This window comes from Hemiscyllium ocellatum, chromosome 16 (assembly GCF_020745735.1).
Source record: "Hemiscyllium ocellatum isolate sHemOce1 chromosome 16, sHemOce1.pat.X.cur, whole genome shotgun sequence".
NCBI classification, from domain to species: domain Eukaryota; kingdom Metazoa; phylum Chordata; class Chondrichthyes; order Orectolobiformes; family Hemiscylliidae; genus Hemiscyllium; species Hemiscyllium ocellatum.
In genome coordinates, this window is record NC_083416.1 from 47,665,452 (window position 1) to 47,685,624 (window position 20,173).

A 20,173-nucleotide genomic window follows, 5' to 3' on the forward strand; every position below is an offset into this window, starting at 1 on the left:
TATATCAGTTTAAAATTATATTTTTATGAGTACTGTACACTTGCATGAAGTAGTCAGTGCATATTAAAAATCAGTTTCACTGATCAGATATCTATTTGAATGAATGGATGTAGAGAATGTTGTTTTAACTCACCATGATGTCTTTCATAGAATCCATTCAGATTCCAATGGCTAGTAGAAAGAACATTTGAGCTATTGAGTTGTAAAATTGACCAATTGCTGCATTATTACTGAAAAGTGTTCTCTACAGCCATGGCATGGATCTCAAAGAGTCTTGAAAATTCCACAAGCCTAGGAAAGAACATTTCAGACATTCTAACCCAGTGACACTGGTAGGAGAAAAGTGACAAGGCAGGAACACCAAATTCAGCAGGGCCATTTGAACTTACTGTTAAGTTTAATTAGACATCATTTTCACTGTAGCAAAGGACTTTAACAATAGCATATGTGCCATAAATATATGAAGATACATAAATTCTTTGAAGGATAGGTAAATTATATAGAACTGTTAAGATATTGATTTTTTTAAATCCTCATCTCTGTAAAAATCAAAAAGCAGAGCCTGTCTGTGTCAATGAATACTGAAACAAAACTCAATCTGTGAGGTTATGTAAATTCCCTGCCCTTCAAAAATTTAACAAAAAGCAGCCTGCCTGTGTCAGTGAGATTTCAAAAACACCTGTCCAGGTAGTTACAACGGTGATGGTTGGTAATGTCTCAGGGACAATCATTATTTCATTCTCAATATTTGGCTGCTTTCTGAAATCTTCTCTCAGTGGTACATAACTCAAAGAGATTATTAAAGCTTTATCTGTTGTGATATGGGGTTATGAAAACAAATTTTTCTGTTTAAATAAGGGGCTTTTTACAAAATCTTTAATGGGCTTTCATGAGTGAGAGTGTTTATTATTGTGAAAGCTACAATTGATATTTAGGCCTTTATTTTATTTCATTTTAACATAGCTCTGAAGGTCTGCCCAGGATGGATTATGGAGAGATTCACATTGAACATGCAATGGAAAAGGATGTGGGTAGATGGAATGAGTTGGCATTAATTTGGCATGAATGCTATAAGGAACTATAGAGGGTGGGTGGCAGCATTGGTTGGCATCAATTGGATAGAGGGATTGAATGGGGATATGATGAGGTGTGAGGACGAGAGGCCTAATATTTAACAAAACAACTCAGACCAAGAACCAAAGAAACAAGGCTAGACTTTCAAAAAGCCTGTCTCACCACTGAGCCGTCCCTGCTGCTAGCAGGATCAAATCCATCCCGTGCCCAATCAGGATACTTTCCCGAAATGAAAGCACTAAGCCAGGAAATCTGCTGCCTCAGGAGTGAAATTGAGTTCCATCTCCATGTATTTCTAATTCAATTACATAGCTATAATTATCATTAAATTTTTCCAAAACCACTAAACAATTAACCCACTTAAGAGTTCCATTTCAATGCCACCTGTCCGTACCTATTATTTAGTGTATATTTTGGTGTATAATATTTCTGAAGTGCAATGTTCATTTAAAAATAGGTCTGATCAGCTTTGGTTGATAGCTGAAACATGAATATTAAGAAGATCATGTGTGGTTGCGATTGTTTCGCTGTAAAGTTCCATTTTGTTTTATGTATAATTCAGTATGTTGTCTTTGCTTGAAGAATATTATTAAAATGTTCAATCCTGAACTTGTCCGTTGTATTCTTTGAAAGTTGGATTATTTACTATGAAGGCATTATATAATTGATTACGATTTAATGCAGTAAATATAACCAATATTGATACATAAAAAAATACTCACATGCAGGAACTTAATAAAACTGCCTATGTGAATATCTGTATCAAGCATTTGTAAATTATGTAAATTCAGTGTTATGGAATGCAATAGTGATATACTGACAGTAATTATAAAGTACATTATTAGCAATACCTTGAATGTAAGCAATACAAACACTTGGGAGAAACTGTAACACAAACTGTTCTAGACATGGTATCTGCTCATCAAGTGTTCATGTAGTTAATTTAGGACTGAATAAACTTCTTTCAATGAACATTCTACTAATAGCCTTTAAATTATGTTGTTACTTTAAGAAACGTTTCAAAATCATAGATAAAACTGTCAATATCAAAATCCAGTGTATGTTAATTATCTGTCAAATAATTAGAAGTATTACTGTAAAATGTGATCAATTTCAAATTTATTTTATATATTTGGGGAGGAATTGTTTACTTTCAGTGAGAATTTGGACACATCTGTGTGAATGGCTGAGAGCCCAATATTCTCATACTCTTCCTGGGTAGATTGGTATTTGCAATGAATTAGCATATGTAAGTCCTTCTGGAAATTCTTATTGAGAAATCCATAGAAAATGGGATTAATACAGGTCGATATCATTGCAGTAAGATGACACAGTGTAAATACAAGATTATAGTGGCAGTTCATCAGAGCTTCATGATTCCAGTCAAAGACAACATTGAAGATGTTCAAAGGCAGCCAGCAGACTGTAAATGCCACTACAATTGAGATCAGCATCATGTTTATTCTTTTGCTTTCATTTATTCTACTTTCATTTTCTCTTATTTTATCTACCATACCATTTCTTTTCTTTAGGCATATGAAGATTTTCAGGTAGCAAACAAATATGAAACACAACGGGGCAAAGTATTGAAGAATGAGGAGGCACGTTGTAAAGACAAGTCTATCCATTTCTGATGGCCAGATCTCAATGCATACAAATTTGTCTTTGTAGAATTCTGAATGGGAAGAAACATTTCGAAAAGGATCATCTGTAAGCAGATGAAATACAATAAATGGAAATGAGATTATTAAGGATATAAACCAGATCAATACAATCCCCCAACAGGCATGGGAGACTGCAGGCTTCCAGCCCCGTGGATTTACAATTAGCTGATGCCTTTCAATAGCAATCAGGACTAAGGAAAATATAGACACTGTGACAGATACACACTGAATAAATGAGTTTGCTTTGCACATTACATCTCCAAACACCCAGTAATCCATCAGTGTGTACACAACAGTGAATGGAATACACATGACACAGATAAGGATATCAGATACGGAAAGATTTGCAATCAAGATATTTGTAACATTATGATTTTCTTTCTGTCGTTTTATGATGAATATGAGGCAGAGATTACCAAAAAGTCCTATTATGGTCACTACACTATATGCAAGGATCAATAGGAACATTACAGGCGAAGAAGCTTGACATGAGTCAAAATCTGTAAACTGAGGCCTAGAGCCATTAGGGATAACTTCAGAAATATTTATGCTGTGCTTGTACATTACTTCTTCCATTTTACCTGTTTTCATCATTCAACCTATTTACAAATACTTGCATGTCAATTTTGAGATGAAGCAATGTTTCATGTCTTGCACAAATTAATGATTTTCACTTGTAAATCCAAAATGCTTTTCTGGTTCCAAAAATTTATCCTGTAAGTAAAAGAACAAACCAAAGTTAATTCACCGAGCATGTGATGGCTTTTTCAAAACATATTGCTTTTACAAACTGACACATGTAATTTTATTCACATCCATTTCTCTTTGAAGGTATGAGTCTTTAACAAATCATTCTTCTCATTGTGATCTAAGGACCCATAATATTCATGAAAATGCATATGTGAGACTGAAGAGTCAAAACAGTTGTCTTGACTGCTTTGATGGAATGACACAACACTTCACTTCTGATGTGATTTACATTGCAATTCCAGATTTTGTAAACAAATAAAAATAAGTTTATTGAATATTTTTCCTGAAGATAGTAGTCTTTTGGTGCATGGTAATTATTTACAATACTCTTTTTAAACCTCAATTATTTTTCAGTCAAACACCTATTTGGGCAATAACTTAAAAGTGTATTAACAAGATATAATCTCATGAAGGTGTTTGCCAATCATTTTGGATACAGATATAAATAATAAACATCGTGGTGAAATAGATAAATTGAATTACTTGTGCCATGCATTGGCACAACCATAATGAACATGACACTTCTAATTTTGAGGAATTCATCCAAGCAAGCTACCCATAGAGCTCGTACTTCATGTTATGTTCACTGCATTACCAAGTTACTGAAAGTAAATCAGAGGACTTCACAAAAGGTGCAAACTGTGATTCCATTTCTCCCTATGTATGTACCAGAAATATAACCAGACAAATTTCACACATCACATTATTTACTGAACTACTGCCTGCATTTATACAAAATGTTGTACAACTGTCTGCTTTCGTTTCTAAAAGATTAAAGATAATCCATTTAAAGCAGTACGCTTACAATCTATAGTTGTTTTTTTCTACAATGCTAGAAAGTAATTGATCAGTCATGTAAGTGCCATATGTAAAATTGCACTCAGACCTCAAGAATACAACCTTCTAAAGTGACTAAAGTGAGCCAACAGCTGTTATAGTTGCACATAAAATCTAAATAGATAAGCTTAGCTCACACCACTCTGATTTATTTCAAGAGTACAGTTTCAGGCGAACTGAAAGCAATGTCACCTAAAACTAAGTTTTGTATTGATACTGCTCAGATTTCATAAATAGGAGTGGTATATTTCAAAGTTAGAACTGTATGCACACACATGAACAAACAATAAAAGCTGTCAATTTGATGTTAGTGTCCCCAGCAATATATGCTCCCAGCCTAAGTACAGGAAGTTTTAAATGCTCATAGACAAGAGGTTAAAGGACTAGTTCAGGTATTCTGGTTTGGCTGCTGCCATTGGTGTCAGCTGTTCATGCATCTCCCGTTTCTCACCTCTTTCACATTCTGTTCAGAGCAATTCCCCTCTGCTTATTTAATGCCCTTGGAAGGCAGCAGCTGGCAGTTATCCAGCTGCTTCCTCCATTAGATGCCTATATAATGGGTCAGCAACACTGAAAAAAAGATGGCAGTCATCCAATCATCCATAGATTCTTCCAAACCTTCCAATCCATCTCTTCTCCAAGCCCCAGTGAACCCTATTCAGGGTTATTTCCACCTGGCTGCAAATCAGCATTTGGTAGAAGGCAGTTGAACATACAAATCAATTTCCATCCTAGTCACCTTTATCAACTTCTCCCTGAGATATTTATAAATAGGGTCTGATTAGATTACTGACAGTGTGGAAACAGGCCCTTTGGCCCAACAGGTCCACACCGACCCAGCACCCACCCAGACCCATTCCCCTACACCTAACACTTTGGGCAATTTAGCATGGCCAATTCACCTAACCTGTACATTTTTGGTTGAAAATGCATTGCTGGTTAAAGCACAGCAGGTCAGGCAGCATCCAAGGAATAGGAAATTTGACGTTTCGGGCATAAGCCCTTCATCAGGGCTTTTTTGACTGTGGGAGGAAACTGGAGCACCTGGAGTAAACCCACGCAGACACGGGGAGAATGTGCAAACTCCACACAGTCAGTCACCAGAGGCGGGAATTGAAGCCAGGTCTCTGGTGCTGTGATGCAGCAGTGCTAACCACTGTGCCACTTGGAGCTCAGGAAGAGAGATAAAGATTTTACAGAATCTTGCTTGTCTGTTTCCTGTGAACAACATGAAGATTTTGCAGCTGTCCATAATTCTGGTCAGGGGATAGAGGTGGGCGGTGTTGCATTTCTAAGAGGGACAGTGCAATGAGGGTATTGTTTTGGAAGAAGGAGCAGTTGGTGTTTTAATGGAGGGGACAAATGTCAGAACTGTCCTCGAGGACTTCACAAAGAAAATATGGATCAGATGAATAATTTTACAATGTTAGCTTATTCTCATGTATTAAAACAAAGATGATAAAATGAAAAGGCAGCTGACAGAATCATCAAAAAATTAATACTGATAGATTTATGTAAAATTATGTGTAACATTGGTCATATATTCCCAGTAACAATGTTCATTGCAGTAGGAGTGGTAAACTTTATTTCAGTAACTTTTCACTGTATGTAAATAGAAGGGATAAATCTCAACAGCTCAAAGTTAGTCTTTTAAAATTTGACTTTAAAAAATAACTTTAACTAGCACTTGCAGAGCATATAGAACATATTTTAATTTTTTTAAACATGGAGCATTTAACAATCTTTACAATTCTTTCTCAATGACTTGGTCTTACCCGAAAAACAAGGCTTTCACCAAAGTGTCGACTTGAAAATAATCCCCCAGTCTCTGTATCCTGCTGTTCCTGAAACAGAATGAATTCATGAATTAAGGTTTATAATTTTCACTAACACACAGATGTTAACAGCAACAGGGTGGATAAAATAATTTGGTCTCTGGGGATATTTAAATACATTGGCATAAATGTTCTGGTTCAAAATGTGAGATTAAAGGATTGTGAGAGCTGAGAGAATGGGCAATCAGACATTCTGTCTGTTATCATCTTTAAAGCTATCATGTCATTGTCAAGTGTAGAGATACCAACAACACAAATTATATTTTAATTCTCATTTTCATACTAATCAACACCATTATCATTGCTTGTAAACAATGAGCTATCATGGATTTGATTTTTTTGAGAAAACACAAACTAGTTGCAAATAGGGCCAGGGTAAAAAAACCAATACATTGACATGTTAACAAGATAAGCCTGAGTGTATCTGAGTGCACAGAGCATTTGCAATAAGGTAGATGAATTAACAGTGCAATGTTTTGCTCATAGCCACATTATGATAGTAACTACGGAGACTTGGCTGCAGGGTAACCAATGCTAGGAACTAAACATCTAAGAGTATTTAATATTTAGGAAGGACAGTCAAAAATAAATAGAAGTTAGTGTTCAGTTGTTAGTTAAGGACACAACAATGAGAAAGGATATTGGCTCATAAAATCTAGATGTAGAATCAGGTTGAACGAGCTCAGAAGCAACAATGGCTTTAAATTAATAATGTGCCTGATCCATAGGACTTCAAAAAGTAGTACCACGTCATGGATGATTTAAATAAACATATATATTGGTCAAATCACATGAGCAAATATACTATGGCAAATGAAGTCTTACGTATGTCCAAGATAGGACTGAATTTTAGGTTTCTTGTCCAAGATATGAATTACTTAAAGAAATATAATCAAATCAAGGTTCAATTTTTTTGCCTCAAATGTTCAAAGAATTGATGAACAGCTCTGGAATAAATTATTGCACATAATCAATTTATCAATTTGTTTGGTCATTACAAAGAACAAATATGGTCTTAATTTTTCCAAAAGTAAGTTTGCCAAAGAAAAAGTGACTTATTTAGGCCTCACTGCAGAAGAAGGTCAAGTTACACCTTGAGAATCAAAAGTATGGTTTACATCGGAATTCCCTTTGCTGAAATAAAAAAACATAAGTTTTGAAATAAATTGGCATAAGTGGATTTTATTTGAAGTCAGCCCCAAATTTCAAGAGTACTGGCTTGTTAAATAAAGGTAAGAAATTCGAATGGACAAAAGAATGTCAGTGAGCCATTGACTTCGTGCAATGATGCAAAGCAATTTAAGCTGGCTGTTGATGTTAGAGACATTGACACTGTGCAATATTGTTCCAGGAAAGTAAGAAGAGGTCTAACAGCAGTCATTTACTCACAAACTAAATGTCAAGCCAATGGAAGGATTCACCATTGGAAAATAGAATTTTGCATTCACAGCATTTTGAATGCTACATATCAAACGACTGCAGAGATTATTATTTATGTGGATCACAAAACCTTTGTCTTTTCCATTAAGATTTCATTGAAAGAATAAGGATGGAATCTTATAGGGATTTGAGCAACTATGGTGAGATATATAACAGAATTAGATGAGCGGTCCAGTGAGGTTGATCACAATTTTAGGAACAGCTCACTTTTCACAAGCAGTGTGACAAGTTGCCAAATCGGGGGACTATTGTTTGCTAAACGCCTTGTTAATGGCTCAACTTGCCTCAAAAAAATTTAGCTTTCTATCTGACTAAACTCACTGATCAGTTTGAGGGACATGGAAGTCAGAATAGATGTCTGACGAATTCAGCTTGCCAGACAAATCTCCTATGGAGCAGGTAACACGGAGATTCCTCCGAAATTACATCAATTAGATGGATCCCTTCTTAAATATAGTAATTTGATAATGCCTGAGATGCTTTGGTACGCAGATGAGGCATATGAATTTATACAGTTGTGTCAGAAGTGGATTTCTCATTTATTTCAAAGTTTCAGCAGGGATTACCTCTGCTCCAGTGGTTTTGTGTTTATCGGGTGGCTTTTTCAATTTCGTTCCAGACCAGGATTATACTGAGGCTAAGCCAGACAAGGTATTAAGAAATGGAGACTGGGTCATGATTTATGGGGTGGCTGCAGTTATCCCCATGCTCCTGTACATTTCAGAGACTTGGTCAGTCTATAGCAGTTCAACAGCACTGGAGAAACACTTGGGAAGAGAAACAGGGTTAATGTTATTTTGGATTTGAAGCACTAACTTCTCTCTCCACAGATGCTGTATTTCTTCAGCACATTCAATTCTTAATCCAGTGCTTAGTAGTTTGGTAACAGCTGGATATGACCTGTATGAGACTACCATTCATTAGAGTAGTGATACATTCAGAGCGTCTGGCCTTCACAGTTTACTCTGCTAATAGGGAGAAGGAGCGGGTTGTTAATGGGGGATGGTGCTTGATCACAGACTAGTGCAAAGAACTGGACACTAGGTTCCTTTACCCTGGTTGTCTTCACTTCTAATCTGAGAACCACACCCCTTGCATCACTTTTCTCAGGCCTGAGCCATTTCACAAACCTAGGATTACCGGGCTGCTCTTCATCAGCAGCCACCATCTCCTCTGTGGCGCTATTGAGTGTAAGATCTGTTGGTCTCTGTTTGGTCAAAAACTCTCACTGGGCAGGGCTTCCATTCCCAGATCTTGATCCTAGGGAAAGGCCCAATGGTTGCCTTGCTACTGTCTAATTGGTGGTTCCCAGCTCTACATCTGGCAGATGAGATTCATAACACCTCATCAAGATTCCGCCCTATAACGTTTTATCACAACTAGAAGAAATCAAACATACGTTGTTTTTTAAACAAACACTAAGGGAGGGGGAAAAAAAACAAAATGGTAAGATTAGTAAAATCTGGAAAAATATAATGTACTCCATGTCACATCTGAAAGGTTCTAAACTGACAAATTAGACAATGTAATACCATTTCTTGAACTTCTGATGAACTTCATTGGAACATTAGAAGACACTGAGGGCAGAGAGAATGAAATGGAATTGCAGCAAACAATTAAAATGGAGAAAGTGAGGACTGCGGATGCTGGAGAGTCAGGGTTGAAAAGTGTGGAGCTGGAAAAGCACAGCAGGTCAGGCAGAATTCGAGGAGCAGGAGCAGAAGAGCATAAGCCCTTCATCAGGAATGTGAGTTCCTGTTCCTAGGATGCCACCTGACCTGCTGTGCTTTTCCAGTGCCATTGTTTTCAACTCAAACAATTAAATTGGCAAGCTAAGAGAGGTTTAGTGCCAGGCTGCTGGATTGAATAGAAGTCAAGATTATGTGTGAAAGCTCTAAGGGATTAGACTACTGTAAGTAAAAGGTCTACACAGTAAGGGCCAAGAAAGAAGAATACAGGTGAAAAGAGAGTTCTGGAGATGGAAGAAATGGATCGCCTGTGTGACGGTAAGTGGCTGATCAAAGAAATGGAACTATGATGCAAAGAACACTGAATTGAATTTAGTCCTTTAAAATTAGCTTTCAGAACTACATTTCTTTCCCCAGCAGGACAAGCCAGAAAACTACAAACAAGTGAGCCTGACGCGATGGAGGGAAGCCCGAGGGACAGGACGTACATGTATTTGGAAAGGCAAGGACTGATTAGGGATAGTTAATATGACTTTTTGCGTGAGAAATCAAGTCTCACTAAACTTGATTGAGTGTCTTGAAGAAGTAAGAAAGGGGATTGATGAGGGCAGACGGTAAATGTGATACATATGGACTTCAGTAAGGTGTTCAACAAGGTTCCCCATGGGATTAGCAAGGTTAGAGTTCCTAGACTACAGGGAGAACTAGCCATTTGAATACAGAACTGGCTCAAAGGTAGAAGACAGAGGGTAGGGTCGAGGGTTGTTTTTCAGACTGGAGGCCTGTGACCAGTGTAGTGCCACAAGGATCAGTGCTGGGTCCCCTACTTTTTTCCATTTACATAAATGATTTGGATGCGAGCATGAGAGGTACAGTTAGTAAGTTTGCAGATGACACCAAAATTGGAGGTGTAGTGGACAGCGAAGAGGGTTACCTCAGATTACAACAGGATCTTGACCAGATGGGCCAATGGGCTGAGAAGTGGCAGATGGAGTTTAATTCAGATACAAGCGATGTGCTGCGTTTGGGAAAGCAAATCTTAGCAGGACTTATAAACTTAATGGTAAGGTCCTAGGGAGTGTTACTGAACAAAGAGATCTTGGAGTGCAGGTTCATAGCTCCTTGAAAGTGGAGTCACAGGTAGATAGTATAGTGAAGAAGGCATTTGATTTTTTTTATTGGTCAGAGTATTGAGTCATGTTATGGCTGTACAGGACATTGGTTAGGCCACTGTTGGAATATTGCATGCAATTCAGGTCTCCTTCCTATCAGAAAGATGTTGTGAAACTTGAAAGGGTTCAGAAAAGACTTACAAGGATGGTGCCAGGGTTGGAGGATCTGAGCTATAAGGAGAGACTGAACAGGCTGGGGCTGTTTTTCCTGGAGCGTCAGAGGCTGAGGGGTGACCTTACAGAGGTTTACAAAATTATGAGGGGCATGGATAGGGTAAATAGACAAAGTCTTTTCCCTGGGGTCAGGGAGTCCAGAACAAGAGGGCATAGATTTAGGGTGAGACGGGAAAGGTATGAAAGAGACCTAAGGGGCAATGTTTTCACACAGAGGGTAGTACGTGTATGGAATGAGCTGCCAGAGGATGTGGTGGAGGCTGGTACAATTTCAACATTTGGATGGGTATATGAATAGGAAGGGTTTGGAGGGATATGGGCCAGGTGCTGGCGGGTGGGACTAGATTGGGTTGGGATATCTGGTCGGCATGGACTGGTTGGACCGAAGGGTCTGTTTCCATGCTGTACATCTCTATGACTCTAATTGTTTTTGGCTCTGATAAATTCCATTTGGATTCCACCAAAACTACGTGAGAAGAATTGAACCATTTCCAACCTTTTCAACTTTCTTAGTCAGTAGTAATAATGCTTTAAGTTCTTTTTAACATGGGGATGTAGCTCTCTCCAATCAAGATGTAATTGACAAATGTTTACTGTAGCAGTAGGAACTAATCACAAGGTTTTATGATCTTTTTTAAGGAAAAGCGATCTTATTGCCTGCTAGCCCCCAGGAAAAGTAATAAAGTTGTGATTTTATCTAGTCTATTCTTAAACTGAAATCAGGAGGTCTATGGCTACTGGGTTAGTTCCTGAAGAAGAGGATGAATCTTTAAGAATTTATAAGTTAAGAGAACTTGGATTCTTAAAACATAGTTATAAATTATTGCTGTTATTAATACTTGTTTTCTTTAAGTTTATATTGTTATTGATCAGGCCCGACCCCTCAAACATTTTTAAGCAGGTAGCCCAGACCATAACTTTGCTATTTGTTTTATGTAAGTTTATAGGGGATATTCCTGGAGTGAATTAGCTGATTCGACTGCCAAGTTTTAAACAAACAGAATTTAATTACAAAATTACAGGATGAAACACAAAGAACAGAAAATGGATCACTGGATAACGTGTCCTATCCAAAACCAAACAAACGAGTCCAACATAATGATGCTGTTCTGAAAATACTTGCAACAGTCCCCATAACGACATTCCTTAGCACAAAGAGTAAAAATGAACCAAACCAAGCTTACAGGTTATGAAGTCAGAAGGGCAGAAGGAGGGAGAGATCCAGCAACCTTCCTTCACACACACTGCTGCTGAACTGAATCAAAGACTCGAATCTCAACAAAGGCTAGGTACCCTGCTAGCTTGCCACTCCCCTTTGATTAGACCTTATTTTTAAAAGACATGTAAGCCTTAGGCTGGAGGTGCTATCTGTTAGGGGTAAACAAAAACGGCCAATAAAACTTTCAAACCCAGCCTATTTGGACCCTGAAAAATGTATTGCTGGAAAAGCGCAGCAGGTCAGGCAGCATCAAAGGAGCAGGAGAATCGACGTTTCGGGCTTAAGCCCTTCTTCAGGAATGAGGAGGATGTGCCAAGCAGGCTAAGATAAAAAGTAGGGAGGAAGGACTTGGGGGAGGGACATTGGGAATGCGATAGGTGGAAGGAGGTTAAGGTGAGGGTGATAGGCTGGAGAGGGGGTGGGGGCGGAGAGGTCAGGAAGAAGATTGCAGGTCAGGAAGGCGGTGCTGAGTCCGACGGTTGGGACTGAGAAAAGGTGGGGGGAGGGGAAATGAGGAAGCTGGTGAAATCTGCATTCATCCCTTGTGGTTGGAGAGTTCCTAGGCGGAAGATGAGGCGCTCTTCCTCCAGGTGTCGTGTTGCCATGCTCTAGCGATGGAGGAGGCCAAGGACCTGCATGTCCTTGGCGGAGTGGGAAGGAGAGTTAAAGTGTTCAGCCACGGGGCGGTTGGGTTGGTTGGTTTGGGTGTCCCAGAGGTGTTCTCTGAGACGTTCCACAAGCAGACGGCCTGTTTCCCCAATGTATAGGAGGCCACATCGGATGCAGCGGATGCAGTAAATTATGTGTGTGGAGGTACGGGTGGATTTCTGATGGATATAGAAGGATCCCTTGGGGCCTTGGAGGGAAGTGAGGGGGGAGATCTGATCTCCAGCATCTGCAGTCCTCACTTTCTCCTATTTGGAGCCTGGCCAATATCCCCTCTCTGGAAAAAAAAACTCAAGGGCATGGTGATCTTGTAAAATGACCAACATTGTGACAATATATCCAATAGATGCAATAAAGCTTGTTTTATTTTAAAATGTGAGATTTTAAGGCATAGTCATCCAGTTAATTACTGGGCATTTGGCTCTCTGTCTAAATATGAACAGTTCCTACTGGATCAGAACATCCACCTTGGAATAAAGACACAAACAATAGCAACAGGATGCAGCAGTGTTTCTCCATGCCTCACACAAAGGTTACTATGTTTCATGTTTCTCACCCCTTCCTTCAAAACCCCATAACTCAACCACATCTTTTGTTGTGGACCAATTTCTTCAAACCAATCAGAAGTCACGGCACGGTGGCACAGTGGTTAGCACTGCTATCTCACAGCATCAGAGACCCGGGTTCAATTCCCGACTCAGGCGACTGACTGAGTTTGCACATTCTCCCCGTGTCTGCGTGGGTTTCCTCCGGGTACTCCGGTTTCCTCCCACAGTCCAAAGATGTGCAGGTCAGGTGAATTGGCCATGCTAAATTGCCCATAGTGTTAGTTAAGGGGTAAATGTAGGGGAATGGGTGGGTTGCACTTCGGCGGGTCGGTGTGGACTGGTTGGGCCGAAGGGCCTGTTTCCAGTAATCTAACCAGTCAATTGATTTTCAAAAGGCCAAACCCGCTTGCTGGCCACTTCTTAATTATGCCTAGATTCAGGTGGGGTTATATATTGCACAATATTTTTGAGATCCATCTGTAAAAAGAAATAGGCTGAATCTCCTCACAATGCTCACTGAATTGTTACTTTACTAAACTGTTTCCATCTAGGGAATTAAATTCAACCCTATGATTTATAGCAGGATCAGATTTGCTAGTGGGATGGACTTGCAGCATCCAGATAGCAGCACAAGTACACCATTGATTTTGAAAAAGTCAATTTAGTCACCTCTACTCTTAAAACAGTGCTCAGATGAATTTCACAGAAGTTAAGCATTTCTATAATCATATTACAATGTTACTAGATTCCTAATTAAAATAGAGTACTGGAAACATTTCAACAGATTTGATAACACGGATTATTTATTCACAAACTTTCCTGTTTCTATTTCAGATTTCCTGCATTTACATTTTCTTTTTAAATACTTATTATAGATATTTTACTGTCCTTTGAACCTTCAGGTTGAAAATTTAGCAAAAAATTAAAATATGCTATTTACTATATTGCTTAGGTTAACATATCCTCATTTGCTTGGTCCAGTTGGCTTCTCCTCACCTTGAAAGTAATTAGCTATAATCCATAAAAGACTATTATCATGTCAATTGTGTTAAAAAGACTCCCATGTTTGTCCCACACTTACAATACTGTGGAGACTAGGGCAAGTTAGCACAAGCATTGATAATAGCCAGAGTTCTTTATACTGGCTCTATTCCAAAAAAAAGCTCTACATGCAATATTTGGTTCAATTTGTGGCTTTCATACAAGAGCTAGGATTACATTATGTCTGTGAATAATTAGAACCAATAGCAGATTCTACTCCCTAAAGGTTAAGACGTTATTAATGCTTAATACAATTTGTACAAAGAAAATAAATATTCACAAATATTCACTTTTCATCTGCTCAAGAGCTTGGAAAATATTCATTATTTAAATCTCAAATTTTATGCAAAAATCTTTAGTCACCCAAGGACAAGTTGGAGGATACAATTTAACAATTTTATATTATTTTCCAGTGAAAGACAGTGTGCTGATAATTACTATAATTTTCTATGCATTACACTTGTTTCTTTTTGACCCTCAATCACTTTGTTCATTGTCATGTTCAACCTCCTTTAATAATTCAGGGTTGGAAGCAAAATGAACTGAGTTCAATCGGTTAAAGTTTGAAATCATTTTACATAAAGCAAAAACAAGAGTATGTAGAATAGGGGAGCCAAAGATTTAACAATAGCTCTATTCCTGGGTTTAACAAAATCAACTATTGTTAAGTTCCAAATGTAAATTAGTGTGGCCTGGATTATAACTGTCAATAGATTTCTGTAGGAGATCATCCTGACAGGTTAGTTTTCTACCCACCCACAAGAGAATGAAATCCAGCTGGTTTTAAGAGCCATGTTTCTTTCAACTTGGACGAGATGACATCAACTTGTTCCAGGCAGAATGCAGCAGTAAATTGCAATGGCATTAAGTAGGTAGTTGGTATAACAGCCAGGAAGCTAAAAATACTGACCTGTTTTGGCCTCGTTCAGCCGCAATCCACTTCCCTGCTGTTTTCATCTGAAAGGAAAGCCAATGCAGCTTCCTGATCAGGTTGTACGGTTAAAATTGTAGTTGAGTGTCAATGACATAAATGGATCCAAATTTACAAATGTAAAAACAAGACCCAGCCGGTTTGGATCTTTTCCACCTGCTTAATGGAGAGACTAAAACCTGTAGTCAGCTTCTAGCATATACTGGGCAATTTTAATTGCTTATCCACCCTTTATCTTTGAGGCTTAATGGTAAGGAATCTTTCCTTAAGGATTTCAATTGTCTGTTGAATAAGGGTTCTAAATGAGCCATGAATATGACTATAGCTTTATTCAGACTCTGAGAGGAGCCATCACTCAATTCTGTTAATATCGTCCTTGTCCCTGAATTAATAGGTTTTCATTTGCGCATAGATAAAGAGTATAAGAAATTAAAATGTGACATGAAAATGTAATTGCAGTGGCTAGGAAAGCAAGTACAGTGGCAAGGAAAGCCTATGGCCATACTAGTCTGAAAACGCATGATCTCATCTGATCTCGGAAGCTAAGCAGACTCAGGCCTGGTTAGTACTTGGTGGTTAGCACTGCAGCCTCACAGTGCGAGGGACCCGGGTTCAATTCCAGCCTTGGATGACTGTCTGTGTGGAGTTTGCACGTTCTCCCCGTGTCTGTGTGGGTTTCCTCCGGGTGCTCCAGTTTCCTCTCACAGTCCAAAGATGTGCGGTTAGGTGAATTGGTCATGCGGTTAGGTGAATTGGTCATGCTAAATTGCCCGTAGAGTTAGGTGTGTTAGTTAGGGGGAATGGGTCTGGGTGGGTTACTCTTCAGATGGTCGGTGTGGACTAGTTGGGCCGAAGGGCCTGTTTCCACACTGTAGGGAATCTAAAAAAAAACTCCACAATGCACTACTCATGATGTCATATCTGAGGTTAACTAATGTGGTTCAAGCACTAGTGATTTATGAATGCAGCGGAATTGTACTGAGGGTCATGTGCTAAGATCGTAGCAGAAGTCAGTCACCCATAGATTTGGAATGATGTTCTGTTACAATTTAGAATTAGAATTAGCCTTTATTGTCACATATACCCAATCAGTACAGTGAAAAGTGTATACATTGCCACTTACAGCACCATCTTGAGTACAAAGTTACCTAGGTACAGCTTCTTTAGTTACAAAACCTTGGAAAATAGAGGATTAACATGTCCATTACTGCAGAAGGGGGAGAAGGATGTGGATGTTAATAAGATTAGGGAGGGAGAGTATGTTGATATTCCAGGTCATATCAATATTAAGAAGAAGGAGGTGTTGGGTATCTTGAAAAACATTAAGACAGATAAGTACCCAAGACTTGATGGGATCTATCCCAGGACACTGAGGGCAGCAAGGCCTTGACAGAGATCTCTGTATACTCTTTAGCCAGAGGCAAGATCCCAGAAGACTGGAGAATATTCTGGTATGTGCTGCCAGGGGAGGTGGTAGAAGCAGATACAATAGCAATTTTAAAAGACATTTAGACAGACACATGAACAGGCAAGGGAATAGAGGGATACAGATCATGTGCAGGCAGATAGCATTAGTTTACAATGGTATTATGTGTCGAAGGGCCTGTCCTGTGCTGTACTGTTCTATGTTCACTGCACACAATTGAGTTGACAGCTGCTCACAAAAATACCAAGCTGTCCTGTGAGTAGGCTGATTTGTACTCAGACTGGTTCTCTAATGCTCTGGTTGGCAATGACTTGATAATTCTATCAAACTGAAAATTGGCTTTCAGTCATTCCACCTTGATTTTGTCAATCGTGCCAGTTAATACTTTTAGCTACAGTAGATTTTCCCCATTGGAAAAAAAGAGTCTTGGTACACTAGACTATGACATTTGTCTTTAGATTTGACTACTTTCCATGCCTTCCTTGGGGTAATTTCTCCACTCAGGGACAGTTTTGTTTATTGCTGGATTTGCCTGATTTTTCAAATGATCTCTTTGATGATTTTCACTACTGCCTCAGCCTTTCCATTTGACTGGGTTAGTGTGGATGAATGGTGTTGAATTTCTCAATCCTTTATAATGGTGTTGAACTCTGTACTTATGAGTTGAATGCCATTGTCACTCATCACAATGCCATAATGACTGAAGTATGCTTTCAAGAATTCTATTGTCTCACTGGTAATCATTGATATCAAACAATCTAATTCTCAGTGGACAGAATACTAGTCAGTATTGACATGATAATCAGTTCCTACGAATATGAAGAGATTTATTGTAATTTCATTTATGGTCTCTCAACGATGTCAAGCATCATAAGTGGCTCTTTATTTTGCTTAGTTTGGTATTTATTACAAACACTGCACTGGCCAATGTGGTCTTAAAACTCATTGCTCATGTTTGGTCAGTGGAGCACTACTCTTCCTTGGAGTACCTCAATTTTTTGATAGTTTGCATGAATGTACATCAGCATCCCTTTTCTCATCCTCCTTCTAGATTCCACAATCCAGTCTAGGGTTAGCATTTCATCTCTGTATACCTAATATGCTCTTAAAAGAACAGGTATGTCCTTCCTGCTTTCAGCCCATCCTACCATCACATCTTGCTATAGCACCAGGAGAGTTGCATCTTGTTTCATGGCTTGCTTGATTTGAGTAAGAAGCTTCACTTTCAAATTTTTGCTTGAGTTATGACTTTCAGATCATGTTAAACTGTAGCTTCTCATTAAATCTGGAGGATTGCAGAAAGTATTATAGTATCTTCAACCTTCTCCATTGGTGGCGTAGTTTTTGACAACATGTTTGGAATTTACATCTGTTTCCCTTGCTTGTATTTCACTTCCATATGATATCTTTGCAAGAGAAGGAACAATCGTTGCATTTGCTTTTGAGGAGAAAGAAAGCAGATAGTTTGAGGAAGATACTTTGGGACATTGCTTGTGGTTGGACTCCTCTGTCACTTTGTCTCTCCCAAACAGTTATTAATTAAAATATTCACAAGCAAAGAAAATAAGCAGGCGTTCATTCATTATCTGAGCTTAGTATTGTTCAGCTTGTGTTTATGTCCCTGGGCACAAATGTAACCAGTTATCCTTACTGCGTAAGAGTTTTCCAATAACACCCTGTTTTGTTGGCATCACACTGCAAGGTGATTTCACCCTTGACATTACAGTAACAGTACAGTTTTGTCATCACTAGTTGCTTGATTCTCGTCAAACCTATTTCTTATTCTGTGCCCCTATATTGTGTAGAGGCTCACATTCTGATGACACATTAGAAAGCTTTGCTAGTTCGTGAGTCCAACAAATCATTGCACTGTTTTGGTCATTACATCTCTGCTATAGCTCTCACTTGTCAGGATTTATGTACTTGGCTTCAGGCATCTTCAATTGCGTATTTCCTTGTTCAACTTCAGGTTTATCCGGAGTCTTTTCAGTAGTCATAGAAGATTTTGATGGCCTGCAAATGGCTTCTTTCATAGTATCTCCACATCCAAGATTTGCAGATCATCCTCAATAGCTTTCACTTTGGGAAGGTCACTAAAATGTGATTAGAAAACTACTGTTTCCATCCAGCTCACTTTGCTAGTAACCATTAAAGGTAGAAAATAATTTTGTTTTGGCAGGTCCTGGCAAAGTTTCTTCAATAATTGGTATGGTTAGTGAAAAGCTTTAAAGCTTTACTGAGAGCCTTTGGATTCATATATCATTTTAGTTTTACAGGTTATTTCATTGGTACCCAGCTGCTGATCCAGTCTGTTGGAATTATTGTTTTTTAATTTCTGTTTTTCTTTTCCAATTCTTCTGTCTCATTTTTCAAGCTGTACTTGAGAATTTGAGGGTGGCTGGGACTTTCTTTGGCAAACAGTGTGTTGGTCTCACATTCTCATCTACTTTAAGATGCTATTAACCTGGAAAACTGTAAGGTCAACTCTTCAGCAGTCATTGCTATAGAAGCCTGCAAAACAAAACAAATCCCTCCTGGCATGTTTAGGGGCAATAGTCCAAGTTTTAAACTTGCTTCAGCTAAGATGAGTTGAATTGGTTAACATTTACTATCTGGAATTTGGGATTTTTTATTTTTCCGATTACATTGGGCTTTCAGCTTCATTGTTCTCTCGGGATGAGCATTGTTCCATCATACAACCTCAACCTTACTTTCAAGGGCATTTGGGACACTATAATGACAGATTTCACACAATTCTGTGAAGCTCATAAAGATAGCCATCACGGTGGTGTCAACCTGACATTTCACATTCACTTTAGTTATCATTCTAACAGTCACAAACCCTTTATTACCTTTAGATTTGACAATGTCAATCGTTTGTATGATGTAGAATATTTTGTTAGAATTATTTCCCCAGCAATCATCTTTCTGTAGTTGTTTTGCTTCTTTCTAGCTTAGTACTGTAAGGAAGACATTTCAGCTTTTTGCAGATTGAAGAACTGTTGCTTTTTGTTGGGCATGCTACCTTTTCTTTTATATGAATGATCTCTGCGACACTTAGATTCTGCCCTCTGTACTTGATGTTTCTGCTGGTTCTTCTGCAGCTAGGTTTCCTTTTTTCCAGTTAATTGTTGTTATTTGAATTGCAATTTCTCTCAGCATAATGCAAAGCTTTGGCTGTTCCCTCATCAATACACACAATCTGGTGATTGACAACTGCAGAGCCTCTGCACATGGCATTCTTGAGAGTTAAGTTTCTCCTCTCTCACAAGGTGTGCTCTCACTGCAGGAGCTTTTGATGCCTAGAGAGTCCCGTCTCTGATGAAATCATCTTTCAGTTGTCCAAACTCATAAGATCCAGCTGGATGTATCAGTGCGGCCACATACTAATGAATAGTTTCCCTATCTCCTTAACCTTCGATATACAACAAGGACAGTTCATAAGTAGCATTAATTCTGAATTCAATGTATGTCTTCAAAGCCTGCAAAACCCCTCTATGTCCTTTGTGCTCCTCTGAGCTAGACTATAATACAGTGAGATCCAGGCAATCAAAGGAATTGTAATACAGACAGTCCTGCAGGTCCAGTGTAACCAATCCAGTGATTAGATGTAGATCAGTTGGGGTACTATGGAGTCAACTGTTTGGGGGAATGGGTCAACTTTTGTTGTGATGGGGTAGTGGCAGAATTGAGTGTGATGGAAGTGGA

The 20,173-nt window shown here is 38.7% G+C and overlaps 1 protein-coding gene across 1 annotated transcript; it reads right to left on the reverse strand.

Annotated features, from left to right (window-relative positions):
* Positions 1 to 2,141: 2,141 nt before the first annotated feature.
* Positions 2,142 to 3,314, reverse strand: LOC132823206 (neuropeptide Y receptor type 6-like). The gene has a single exon (XM_060836811.1). It carries the CDS (start codon positions 3,312 to 3,314, stop codon positions 2,199 to 2,201), a length of 1,116 nt encoding a protein of 371 aa, XP_060692794.1. The 3' UTR covers positions 2,142 to 2,198.
* Between the last annotated feature and the right edge of the window lie 16,859 nt (positions 3,315 to 20,173).

Excerpts from the sequence above, each read along its gene's own strand:
- LOC132823206 (XM_060836811.1), bottom strand. The coding sequence starts at position 3,314 with ATGGAAGAAGTAATGTACAAGCACAGCATAAATATTTCTGAAGTTATC.